The following is a 13,534-nucleotide window of genomic DNA, read 5'->3' on the forward strand; positions in this document are numbered from 1 at the left end:
ATTTCCTGTTGACATCAAGACATGGTAGATTTCATTTTGTTTTCAGTCAGATGTTATTAAACTGGGAAAGTCACTAAGATGAATAAAAAGATTTTGCTCCTTGTAGATGAAATACAAAAGCCTTGTAAAAGAAGGAACCTTTGGGTTTACCTAGCTTCACAGCAGGCATCACTAGAGATCTAGGGCCAGAGAGGTAAAGGCCGGGAGACCTTGAAGCCTGTGAGCCGGGTTGACTTTGATTAGAGGCCCTTGGTAAGAGCTGGCTTTTTGTCATTTATTTGTATGATAAAAGCAGCCTGGTGACTACCACTGATTCAAATCTCAGTTCTGATTATGGCCTTAGGTACTCACTTAAGTCTCCAAGCCTCTGTGTCTACATCTCCAAAATCGGGGTAATAATTGTACTTGGTTCTTAGAATTTGAGGATTAAATGATAAGTGCTTAGCACAGTCCCTGGCATGTGGTAGAAGAGTTATTTGTAACTGTAAATAGGAATCTTTTATGTATATCAAATACAAATATGTACTAAGTAATAGCTTCATAGTAAAAATAATAAGATTTAAGAAAGTGGTCAGCCACAAATTGTGAAGGTTAGGACTAACACCATGGCATGAAAAAAGGGAAGATCAGATCTAGAAGGGCTGTGAAGGTCCTCTAGGACTTGGGGATAAACTAAGAGAAGCAAAAAGTGACATTGATTCCAGTGTTTTAGGCTGAGTTTGGGGGTCAAAAGGATGGTAAGGTGGTGGTCTTGGAAAATCAGGGATTCAGCGTGAAGCCTCCACTAACTGATGATCTTTTTGCAAGTTAGAAAAAGTACCCACTTCTCAAAACACTTGATGTTCATTTATCGGAAAATTGCTGTAATATAATGACTTTGTTAGCACAAGACTATAGTCCTAACAAGACCATGAACTTCTAAAACTGTACGTTTACTGTAACAGCGTCTGTGATCTGGATCGACACCCTCTTCAGTATATGACACCCTTAAGCGCATAATGATGAGCAGCCCTGGTTTGGAACTCTCTTCAGGCTTTTTTTTACCTAAGTATGTTCACAGGTCCTGATTAAAAAAGAATGAGTGTGCTAGTTACCAGGTCTGGGATTTAATTATGCACCTTTCCCAAAATAGGGAAGAGTGAACAAACTGTTTACAGGTAAATAGTCTGAGGGAGGAAAGACATAGGATGAATAGAGGGGTTCTGAGACGAATTAAAAATCATGTGGCCGAGGCCTTTGAAAACAGTCAAGAGAAAGCGTCAAATAGGGTGATACGGTAGCTGTCTTTTTGTGATGTAGAGTTTATGTCATTTCACAAGTGTTTGAAGTTACTTTCAGAAGTGTGAACATAATAAGATTCAGCATCATGTTGGAAAAGGATAAAGCAAATATACCAGCCACTCAAGCTAATACAGTTATAGAAGAATATGAAGTTTAGCTCTGAGTTTTTTCTGGCAGTTAGATGGAAAGTAATGGGCCAGTGGTTCTTGGTTTCAAAGGCAATATAAGGATCTGGAAAAATGTAAACAAAATAACAAAGCTGGATTAGTTCAGAGAAGATTGTGTGACCCTAATAACAAAAATTTTGCTTGCCTTTGAGGATGGAAACCAGTTACACGTCACTCTCTTAAAGTGAATCATACAACTGGAGTTGTATGCTTATTAGTAAAGCATACTATTAGTGTAAACACAGTAATAAAACAGTAAATGTCAACTATTAGAACAGTTATCAAATTCTGTGATATCAAATCCAGGTTCTGAAGCTTTTTCTTTAGAGGCTTCTTGAAGGCTAAAGATGTCCAGTCTCTGCCCAGTTGTGCGGAGCTCTGCGATGCTGAAGCTTTGTCCTGCCTCCCCCTTCCATTATTCACTTGCTGAAGTCCTGAACTGAGAGAGTTGTTCCCTTCTCATCATCATCTGGGGATGCCTCTTTGCAGAAATAGTTAGCATTAGATGAAACTTCACCTAGATCGCTGTCATCAAACATTCACTTACTTGACATAGACACCAAAATACTGAGTGGGGATATGACAAGAATGATTCCAGAGCCACCAGTGGAAATGAGCAGCCCCAAGTGAAGACACAGGTGACAAGGATGATTCCAGCTCTAGGCAATGGAGTCCTTTGTGTCTCCTAATTGGATCACTTTCAGGTTGCCTTGTGCCCTGTGATGTTAGGAAGATAGGCGTTTTTGAGACTTTTAAAATCTTTACGTAGAGTATTTTCTCATCTGTTATCCTTTATTTGAGTTTTCTTTTTTTTTTTAAAAAAAGCATATTGAACCTCATGGAGAAAATATCTGGCCTTTGTCTTCTTTATGACCCAGGAGTAGATTGAGTGGCCACAGGACTGGAGTAAGGAGATCCATTTGGCCACATAGTTTGCTTCAGTAATGAACTCCCTTCCATTTGTAAGATAGGGACTGGATAGAAAATATTTACCTCCAGATGCGACACTGTGCCCTTTTAGTAAGTGTTGAATAGAAAGTAAGTCATGGGTTATTTATTTTTATTACCTACCTCAGAGACTGATGGTTTGCTGGTTCAAGTCTGGCTAGTCTTAGATATCTGTGTCCTGAGGTCATATAAACAGTGGGCCAGACATCATATTGGAAGATCATCTCTTCTAATAATTCATTAATTCTAATAATTGTAATAATTCATTGGACATCTCACCTTGGGCAAGTCATTTAACTTCTCTGAGCCAGTTTCCTCAATAATTAGGAGGCTAGCCCATATGTTCTCTTACCCCTTTTTGTAACTCAGGTTGTAATCTGTAGTCCCTTGTACTTTGTCCTGTGGTACTAGGACATCTATTTCCTAGCACAACATCTCATCGGGAGAATTTGGACAAGATAGGGATTCATACTCAAGGATGAAAATTTACTCGGGAGCTTAGGTGAACCACAGACCATTTATTCTTTAAGCTAGGCTGGGATTGTGGAATAATGGAGGGAGGGAGAAGGGACTGACCATGATAGCGTAAATGCCGGAGACATTTGTTCCCACTATGGAGATACTAGTCTGTCAGACAGCATCCCTTTTGTTCTGGTAACCAGGAAATGCAGGTGTTCAGGAGTGATTGTCTTAGGAGATGGAACACTTCTCTTTGTTTGTGTGTGTTTGCTTGTTTAAGGGAGAACTGTTAGTAACAGTAGGGAATCAGCAGTTTTATTCCACTTTTTCTTTGTTCTTCAAAAAACTGATAATAGAATCTCATTTTCTTTGGTGTTAGACAATACTTTTTTCAAGCATTGCATTTCATAAATATTCTAAACAGGTTTGTCTGGTGTTCTTAGGTACTCCTGCCAGAGTCACTGTGTTTTAACTATTTTGGAAAATTTCCTGATATTTGCTTATAGCTTCCAGCATGTTTACTGTGTTTGTGCCATAGATAATAAATAAATTGTAATCATTATGAAGCACCTGTCCACAAGATTAATTTATTTCATATTCATTCTTCTATCAAGAAAACTAAACCTGTTCTCATTTTTCCCCTTTCTTACTTCCAACAGTAAAAAGAACATAAGAAAGCAGCGAATGAAAATCTTATTCAATGTTGTTCTTGAAGCTCGTGAGCCAGGCTCAGGCAGAAGACTTTGTGATCTATTTATGGTTAAACCATCCAAAAAGGACTATCCTGATTATTATAAAATCATCTTGGAGCCAATGGACTTGAAAATAATTGAGCATAACATCCGCAATGACAAATACACGGGGGAGGAGGGAATGATAGAGGACATGAAGCTGATGTTCCGCAACGCCAGGCACTACAACGAGGAGGGGTCCCAGGTAAGGGCGCGTGGGGATCCTGACAGGCTCCCTACTGTGATGAATCCTTCCAAGGACTAGCTTAATATTTTGTCTTTCCTTAATTGTTTAAAATTGGAGGCAGGGACATTGTGAAGGTTAAAACTTTATACCCTGTACAGTTACCCCTCATTGCCTTTCGGGAGGGTATTGGTTCCAGGGGTTCCCAGACCCCTGCAGCACCGAAATCCATAGAGTCTCAAGTCTCTTGTTTGAAATGTCATTATAGTTGACAGTCTGAATCCATGGATTCCATGGATTCTGACTGTCAGCTGTAATCTGACATCTTAGATTTGAGTCCTATCTTGCTAATCCCTGTGTAAGTAACTTATCTTTTCTGAGCCTCATGTGTAAAATGGGGTTAATAATAGTACTTGCATTAGGGTTGTTGTGGGATTAGAATGAGCTCATGTTGACAGAATATGTTACATAGTGCCTGGTATTCAAACACTCAAATGAAAGCCAAGGACATTAAAATCTTTTACCATTATTGTTACTACTATCCTCAGTAGCCATACTGCTGTAAGGATAGTCCATAAAATGATATAATTAGATAAATAGAATGAGAAAGACTAGAGATCTCTTCAAGAAAATTAGAGATATCAAGGGAATATTTCATGCAAGGATGGGCACAATAAAAGACAATGTGGACCTAACAGAAGCAGCAGATACTAAGAAGAGGTGGCGAGAATACACAGAAGAGCTGTACAAAAGAGGTCTTCATGACCCAGATTACCACGGCGGTGTGATCACTCACCTAGAGCCAGACATCCTGGAGTGTGAAGTCAAGTGGGCCTTAGGAAGCATCACTACAAACAAAGATAGTGGAGGTGATGGAATTCCAGTGGAGCTATTTCAAATCCTAAGAGATAATGCTGTTAAAGTGCTACACTCCATATGCCAGCAAATTTGGAAAACTCAGCAGTGGCCACAGGACTGGAAAAGGTCAGTTTTCATTCCAATCCCAAAGAAAGGCAATGCCAAAGAATGTTCAGACTATGACACAGTTGCACTCATCTCACACGCTTGCAAAGTAATACTTAAAATTCTCCAAGCCAGGCTTCAACAGTACATGAACCGAGAACTTCCACATACTCAAGCTGGAGTTAGAAAAGGCAGAGGAACCAGAGATCAAATTGCCATCATCCAAGCTGGATTATAGGAAAAGCAAGAGAATTCCAGAAAAACATCTGATTCATTGACTACACTGAAGCCTTTGACTAAGTGGATCATCATAAACTGTGGAAAATTCTTAAAGAGATGGGAATACCAAAAGCAACAGTTAGAACCAAACCTGGAACAACAGAATTCTTCCATATTGGGAAAGGAGTACATTAAGGCTGTATATTGTCACCTGCTTATAATAACTTATGTTCAGAGTACATCATGTGAAATGTTGGGCTGGATGAAGCAGAAGCTAGAATCCAGATTGCCAGGAGAAATATCAGTAACCTCAGATATGTAGATGATTACCGCCCTTATGGCAGAAAGCGAAGAGGAACTGAAGAGCCTCTAGGTAAAGGTGAAAGAAGAGAGTGAAAAAACTGGCTTAAAACTCAGCATTCAAAGAACGAAGATCCTGGCGTCTGGTCCCCTCACTTCATGGCAGATAGATGGGGAAACAATGGGAACAGAGGCAGACTTTATTTTCTTGGGCTCCAAAATCACTGCGGATGGTGACTGCAGCCATGAAACTGACAGATGCTTGCTCCTTGGAAGAAAAGCTGTGACCAACCTGTGGGTGAAGTCTCTCAGTCGTATCCGACTCTTTGCGACCCCATGGACTGTAGCCTACCAGGCTCCTCCCTCCATGGGATCCTCCAGGCAAGAGTATTGGAATGGGCTGCCATTTCCTTCTCCAGGGGATCTTCCCGACCCAGGGATCGAACCCAGGTCTCCTGCATTCCAGGCAGATGCTGTAACCTCTGGGCCACCAGGGAAACTATACAGCATATTAAAAAGCAGACACATTAGTTTGCTGACAAAGGTCTGTGTAGTCAAAGCTGTGGTTTTTCTAGTAGTCATGTAAGAATGTGAGAATTGGACCATAAAGAAAGGTGAGTGCTAAAGAATTGATGCTTTTGAACTGTGGTGTTGGAAAAGACTCTTGAGAGTCCCTTGGATGCGAAGAGATCAAACCAATCAATCCTAAGCATTCATTGGAAGGACTGATGCTGAAGCTGAAGCTCCAGTACTTTGGCCACCTGATGTGAAGAACTGACTCATTAGAAAAGACCCTGGTGATGGGAAAGATTGAAGGCAGGAGGAAAAGGGATGACAGAGGATGAGATGGTTGGATGGCATCACCAACTCAATGGACATGAGTTTGAGCAAACTCTGGGAGATGGTAGAGGACAGGGAAACCTGGTGTGCTGCAGTCCATGGGGTCACTGAAGAGCTGGACACAAATAAGCACCTGAAAAACACCTACAGCAATATAAATATTAGGATATTTTCAATAATAGACTTTTCAGTAATTGATTTTGTTAGGAAGCATCTTGATTTTCAGTTCTTCATCAGTAAAGCTATGATATAGTCTTCCTTTCATATATTTTCTACTCAGTATCCTTTATCTACTTTATTTTTTATTAATAAATTGAAGTATAAGTGACATGCGTTTCAAGGGTACAACATAGTGATTGAATATTTGTATATATTGAAAATGATCACATTAAGTCTAGTTAACATCCATCACCATATGCAGTTAACAACTTTTTTCTTGTGATGAGAACTTGTAAGATCTACTATCTTAACATCTTGCAAATATACAGTCCAGTGTTACTAAGTATAGTTGCCATGCTGTACATTACATCCCCATGGCTTGCTTATTTTATAACTGAAGTTTGTGCCTTTTGACCCCTTTACTCATCTTGCCTGTCCTCTGGCTGCCACCAGTCTATTCTCTGGATCTATGAGCTTGAGATTTTTGGGGGGCCGAGGAAGGGTATTTTAGTGTCCTTATAAGTGAGATCATATAGTATTTGTATTTCTCTGTCTTACCTTATTTCATTTAGCATAATGCCCTCAGGATTTGTCTTTCATCTTGTCGCAGATGACAGGATTTCATTCTTGTTATGGCTGAGTGATATTCCCGTCTGTGTGTGACGTTTTCTTTATCCAGTCACTCTTTCATGAACACTTCGGTTAATCCTATATCTTGGCCATTGTAAATATGCTGCAGTGAACATGGTTTAGGGGTCCATAGATCCTTTCTGAGTTTTCTTTGTCTACTCTTAAGTTTCCCAGAAATGAAAGTACATTTTCAAATCATTTCTATTTCTATTTTTATGTTATTGCATTTGAATATAAAATAAGGTAGGTAGGTGCTGAGGGTGCTTGTAATCAGAGAAATGGTTCTCTTCTGTCATAGGGGTTTACACTGTCCTCAGTGTCATTGGGTAATGTGCCACTTGTCTGCCACTGGTAGAGAAAAAAGCCACCCTTGGGAGAGGCTGACAAAGAAGAGAGGTCATTTATTCCCTCAGTCCCTCTGCTCTGGTGGTATTCAGGGTGGAGAGCCTTTGGATTGCGGTTGGGGGCCGGGAGTGTGGGAGGAGGCAACTGTGGGGGCCAAGCCATTGGGTGAGTAGCTTTGTCCATGGCTATATATTATCACCCTTGGCTCAGTCTTCAGAGAGAGAGAGACCAAGCAGAGATGATTGCTTTTCACAAATCAGATTCCAGGCTGTGAATGCACACTGATATGAAATCTCTTTTAATAATATTTGAGATGTTTTTCTCCAACTATCATATATTTTTAATTTCCATTGAGCTAAGTCTGCTACCTAGAGGGTCCAGTGTAAGAGAGATTTATGAAGAAACAGCACATGTAAATATGTTTCAGAACTTCTGCAGAAACTTGTAGTGATTCTACTACAGTAGTTCTCAAACTTCAGCTATGATATCGCTGCACATTAGAAATACCTGGAAAGCTTTAAACAGTGAACCAAGACCCACCCCACAGAGATGTGATTTGTTGCTCTGTTGTGATCTCAGGCTTTATTTCTTTAGTTCTCAATTTTCCTAACATGTGTTTTTAAAACTTCTTCATGGATACATATTATACTTCAATAGAAAGCTTCTTAGAAAATAATTTTAATTGTATTTGTAATTGACTATAGGTGTACAATGATGCACACATCCTGGAGAAGCTACTCAAGGATAAAAGGAAAGAGCTGGGCCCACTGCCTGACGATGATGACATGGCATCTCCCAAACTCAAGCTGAGTAAGGCAGCCTCACACTTCGTGCTTCAGTTCAGTCTGTCAAGTATGGGTTGGTTGGTTTGGTTGCTAAGTCGTGTCTGACTGTTGTGACCCCATGGACTGTAGCCTGCCAGGCTCCTCTGTCCATGGGATTCTCCATGCAAGAATACTGGAGTGGGTTGCTATTTCCTGATTTACTGAAATATTTAAATAATTGGTGAATATAATTGAACTTGCACTCCAGCACAGTTTCTTGATTTCTCTCAAGCACTCTCTTCTGTATTTTAAGTAAACATAAAAGCGAGTGAGGAATAGAAGAATATTACGTCAAAAGGTTTTGTTTACTTTTTTTGAATGCGGTGGACATTTTATAAATGTTAAATAGTGAGAATAGATATTTTCTACATGTGATGCCTGGAAAAAGTATAGGGGCAGGTTTTAATTTTCTTCCTGTTTTTCGGTCTGTTGCTAAGTTACTGGAATTAAAAGTGAGTCCCTCCTAGACAGAATTTCAGAGGTTAGAGATGTCTAGTTATTGTACTGTAAGTTAGCTATCTGTTGAGTGTGGGCTGTGAATGGTTGTTATGTTAAAAACTGTGAGAGGGACTTCACTGGCAGTCCATTGCTTAGGACTTTGCCTTCTGGTGCAGGGGTTACGGTTTGATCCTGGTTGAGGAGCTGAGACCCCCCAAGCCTTGCAGCGAAACAAACAAACAAAAAACCCACATAAAACAGAAGTAGTATTGTAGCAAATTCTGTAAATACTTTAAAAATGGCCCAAGTCCAAAAAAAAAAAGCAAACTGTAAAGAGAAAAAAGAAAGCAAAAATAATTAGTACCATTGGGCTAAAGAAGAGGTTTCTGCCTTATTTAAAATATATAAATAAATACCAAGCAAATGATAGTGGTGGTGTCAAATATTCTTTAGAGCCATATTTGCTAAAATGGAAAGAACAAACTTTAATTTCTTTATATGGATTGACTAAACTGAATTTGCAATAGTTTTGGGTATGATTTATTGCTTAAGTGATCATTCCTTTTTGTTAAGCTACTTATTTATTTTTTCATGTAATTATAAAAGCATACAGAAATGAAAACCTTTTAATTTTTCGCTTGCAGGAATGAAAGTCTCCTAATTTATAGGGACATAATATCTTTTAAAACTAAAATTAATTATATAAGTTGAGTTAAGAAACTAATGACAGATACTCTAATAGTAACTGTATTAGTTACTGTTTAGTTAATAGTAAATATAGAACTAAATATATATAAATGCATGTATATATATTTTTAAAGTTCAGGGAGAGGAGATTTTACCATGCAGTGTTAATTTTCTCTTTATTTCTCAATGTTATATTATGAAAAACTCAAAACATACACAGATGTAAAGAATAGTACAGTGAATCCCTGTCTATACCTGTTACTCAGCATTTATCAAGATTGTGCCATACTTACTTCATGTATTCCCTTTTGCCCTTCTTTTTTCTTTGTTTTGAATTATAGGACACACCCAGTCACGTCATTTTATTTCTACATAGTTCATTATGCATCTTTGAAATATGCAGATAGTTTCTTAAATAATCATGACATCATTGTCACACATTACAAAATTGGAAATTTCTTGGTTTCCTCTAATACCTGATGAATTTTCAAATTTTACTGATTGTCTCACAAATGTATTTTTACAATTGGTTTCTTCCAATCAGGATCTAGTTAAGTTCTGTGTATTGCATTTGATTGTTTTACTTAAACTCATAATTCAGAACAGTCCTCCTTTTTTTCATCCTCCTGCTGTTGACTCTAGAAACCTGGTCACATCCTTGTACAGTCCAGAGTTGTTAGTCACTTAGTTTACTTCCTTAGGATGTCAGTTAACTTTTTCCTTATTTCTTATAAATGGACATTAACTTCAGTGGCTTGATTAGATGCAGTTTCAACTTGTCAAGTAAGGTCCACCCACATGTTGCATTTGATTGATAGTTCTTTTCTTCTGTAAGTTCTCCATCTTTTCCTTTTTGTCTTTCAGTTTGTTGAAGAAATTGGGTTGTACTGTAGTTTCCCACAGTCTAGATTTTGGTAATTGTATCCCTCTGCTGCAGTATTCACGTGTTCCTTTGTATTTCCTATAAATTGGTAGTTGATCAGATCTAGATTTTAAATTTGATTCTTCCCTCACTTTGGCACAGAAACTGATGTAAGAGGTAATAGTAGTCTTCCATCAGGTGGCATGTAATATCTGGTTGTTTCTCTAAATTATGTTAATAGCTATTGATGCTTGCTACGTAAATTCATTGAAGAGATGTAAAGTAGTACTAGTTTAATATTATCATTGCTTGTTCAGTTACTTACTGGAATACTTCTGTGTAGAGAAACTGCCTCATCCGTATTTGGTTACCCAGTGGATGGTTTTTTTGTTTGTATCTATTGTTTTGGTTTTTGAAAGGATACAAGCTGGATTTCCCTTTTCATTTACCAGTTTTCAAAGTAATGAAATACATACAAGATAATGCATTGGTTTACTAGAATCGTGAAATATCTAGCCCATTGTTTGTTTTTATTTATCATTATGGACTACTAGATTTAAACGTATTCCTGAGTTTTAACCCATTGCAATTATGGTTCTTGTTGATATTTAATGTTGTCCCAGGTTGGCTGCTGTGGTCTTTTGAGCTGGCCACATTTAGAAGTCGTTGATGGACTCTTACTGTCTAGCGTCTCAAGATACAGCAGACTGATCTTGTGTAGCCTGGGAATCAACCATTTGCAAAAGAGCTAATAACATGAGTTTTTGAAATCAGTGTTCTAAAAATATAGTCAGAATTATTTAGGGGTATACTGCAACTAGGTTGGTCACTGTTTTCTAGAATTTTCAGTGGACAGAGCTAAGACATTTTGTATTTTATATTTAAAGAGAAAATGCACCATAAGTTCACATTGATACTCTCAATTGAGATTCCAAGCCACAAGGTTTTTATTCAGTGTCCTCTGTTTTAACGTCTTTCTCTCTTTTTCTGCCTTGATGAAAGTCTCAGTTCTCAAGGATACCATCGGCGATGGAGTTAGACTGTCACATAGCTGCTCATTTCTTTTATTCCGCCTTATTCACAACTATCTCAACATAACAGTACTTACTCTTCCACCAAAAATATGAGTACTGAAAATAGTTTGTTTTTCTAGTTCTTTCTTTGTTGGTGGGATATATTTCACTAGAAAAATGTTAATTACTGTGTTTTATACATCACTTGAAATAATTCCTTGTGGTTATGCTACCAGCTTTATACAAATTTAGGTTCATTTATTTTATTTTATTCATTTAACATTAAGTCTTTTTCTTTAGGTAGGAAGAGTGGTATTTCTCCTAAAAAATCAAAATACATGACTCCAATGCAGCAGAAACTAAATGAAGTCTATGAAGCTGTAAAGAACTACACTGATAAGAGGGGTCGCCGCCTCAGTGCCATTTTTCTGAGGCTTCCCTCCAGATCCGAGCTGCCTGACTACTATTTGACCATTAAAAAGCCCATGGACATGGAAAAAATTCGAAGTCACATGATGGCCAACAAATACCAAGATATAGACTCCATGGTTGAGGACTTCGTCATGATGTTTAACAATGCCTGTACATACAATGAGCCCGAGTCTTTGATCTACAAAGATGCCCTTGTCCTACACAAAGTCCTGCTTGAAACTCGGAGAGACTTAGAAGGAGATGAGGACTCGCACGTCCCAAATGTAACCTTGCTGATTCAGGAGCTCATCCATAATCTTTTTGTGTCAGTCATGAGCCATCAGGATGATGAAGGAAGATGCTACAGTGACTCCTTAGCAGAAATTCCTGCTGTGGATCCCAGCTTTCCAAACAAACCTCCGCTTACTTTTGACATAATTAGGAAGAATGTTGAAAATAACCGCTACCGACGGCTTGATTTATTTCAAGAGCATATGTTTGAAGTATTGGAGAGGGCAAGAAGGATGAATCGGTATGTTTTCAGAGTCATTTCTTTTTGAGAAGGTGTGACATAGAAGGTGTAAAATAGAAGAAAGAATTTGCTTTGATGTGCTATTTCAGCGTACAGTTGGTGGGGTGCTATTTTGAATTTTAATTAGAATGTATAGAGAGTAAGAATGTTCTGGTGGAGAGAAGGCACACTACTGAATTGGGCCAATGAGGGGAAGAAATGAGAGACAAAATTGAGGATATGTTGAAAAGGATAAACTTTCAAAATACAGCCTTTCATAGAACCTGTATTTTAAAAGGATGGAATGCTTTTAATTAGAAATAATAATAGGATTTTCTTTTAAAGTTCGAGTTCAGTGCAAGTGTGCTTTAAATAAAGTAGCTCTAAAATATTAATCTAAGCTTACACTGATTTAAATTTGATTGCCATTTCAGACTTCTCAAAGGGCTTGTTTTTAATTTCAGGTTTGTCACTTTTAAGTTCATTCTACAGACATTAAATGTTATAAAAAGAACAGGCAGTCAAATTGAAATTTCCATCAAACTTAAATCCCCTTCTAATTTTGATCTGTGCTGTATATTTGCCACACAACAATAGCATATACTCAGATATGGATACAGTTTCAGTTCTGCAGTCATGGTGTGTCCTCTCTGTGCTCTTGGGATCACTTGGGGAGAATAAAACAGTTAAGAATACAAACCCTACCTTCCTAGAGCTTGTTATCTATTATACTGATTGCTAGACCTTTAGTCAGTGGGCATGTGGTAATTCCAGCCAGGGACTCTATGAAGCCTGGGTTTGCTCTGGATCTTGAAAGAAAAGTGAAAAGTAATATTTGCTGTTCCTATTGAGCGCTTGCCCTTTGTAAAGTACCATGTAGATGATCTCTAACCCTTACTATAGCCATCATAGGTAAGGGATAATCTTCCAATTTGTATGTGAAGACGTGCACGAGAGAGAGAAGTAACTTGCCATTGTCACACAACTAGTAAGTGCGGCGACTCATCTTGTTCCTCACTGCAGGGAGCTGCTGCTGAGCCAGTCACCAGGAGGCCAGTCAAGCAGCACAGCCAGGGATGGTAAGACTTGAGCTCTGTGCTCTAAGAGCTTAAAGTCTGACAGCTGGAACAGCACCTGTGCTTAGGGAGTAGTCGTTCCCAGCATGAGATAACATTTAAGGACTTGGTATTTAGTAAGATGGTAGAGTAATAAACTTCTGTAGGGTTCTAAAGAGCATGAGATGTCAGGGAAGAATGGGGAAATGGGTGGGATTCACATCAGGTAAGTGGTGTGAGTTAAGGCATAAGGTTAAGAAATGAGTACGGTGTGTTCACAGGATAGATAGAGTTAGGGTCAGGTTGGAGAGGCCTCTGAGAGGCACGTTTAAGATATGGTCCTTATTCTTCAACAGTGAAGAAATAAAGTGGGGAGGGGGGAGTGCATCTTGCAGTTAGAATCTGTGTTCATTTATTTCTTAGTTTTCATTTATCCTAAAAATATTTGTTAAATGGCTACCAGTTATGAGCATGTTCTGGATAACATGGAATATACCAGTGGACAAA

The 13,534-nt window shown here is 38.4% G+C and overlaps 1 protein-coding gene across 46 annotated transcripts in view; it reads left to right on the forward strand.

Moving 5' to 3' along the window:
* PBRM1 (polybromo 1) overlaps window positions 1–13,534 on the forward strand; it is a 100,794-nt gene that overhangs the window by 44,812 nt on the left and 42,448 nt on the right. For all 46 annotated transcript variants that reach the window (XM_069562519.1, XM_069562496.1, XM_069562504.1 and 43 more), the window contains 3 exons: window positions 3,515–3,791; window positions 7,931–8,036; window positions 11,351–11,993. In XM_069562519.1, the coding sequence (XP_069418620.1) occupies window positions 3,515–3,791; window positions 7,931–8,036; window positions 11,351–11,993 (1,026 nt within the window). The remainder of the gene's footprint in view (window positions 1–3,514; window positions 3,792–7,930; window positions 8,037–11,350; window positions 11,994–13,534) is intronic.

The sequence above is a fragment of the Ovis canadensis genome, chromosome 19, assembly GCF_042477335.2.
Source record: "Ovis canadensis isolate MfBH-ARS-UI-01 breed Bighorn chromosome 19, ARS-UI_OviCan_v2, whole genome shotgun sequence".
Lineage (NCBI taxonomy): Eukaryota > Metazoa > Chordata > Mammalia > Artiodactyla > Bovidae > Ovis > Ovis canadensis.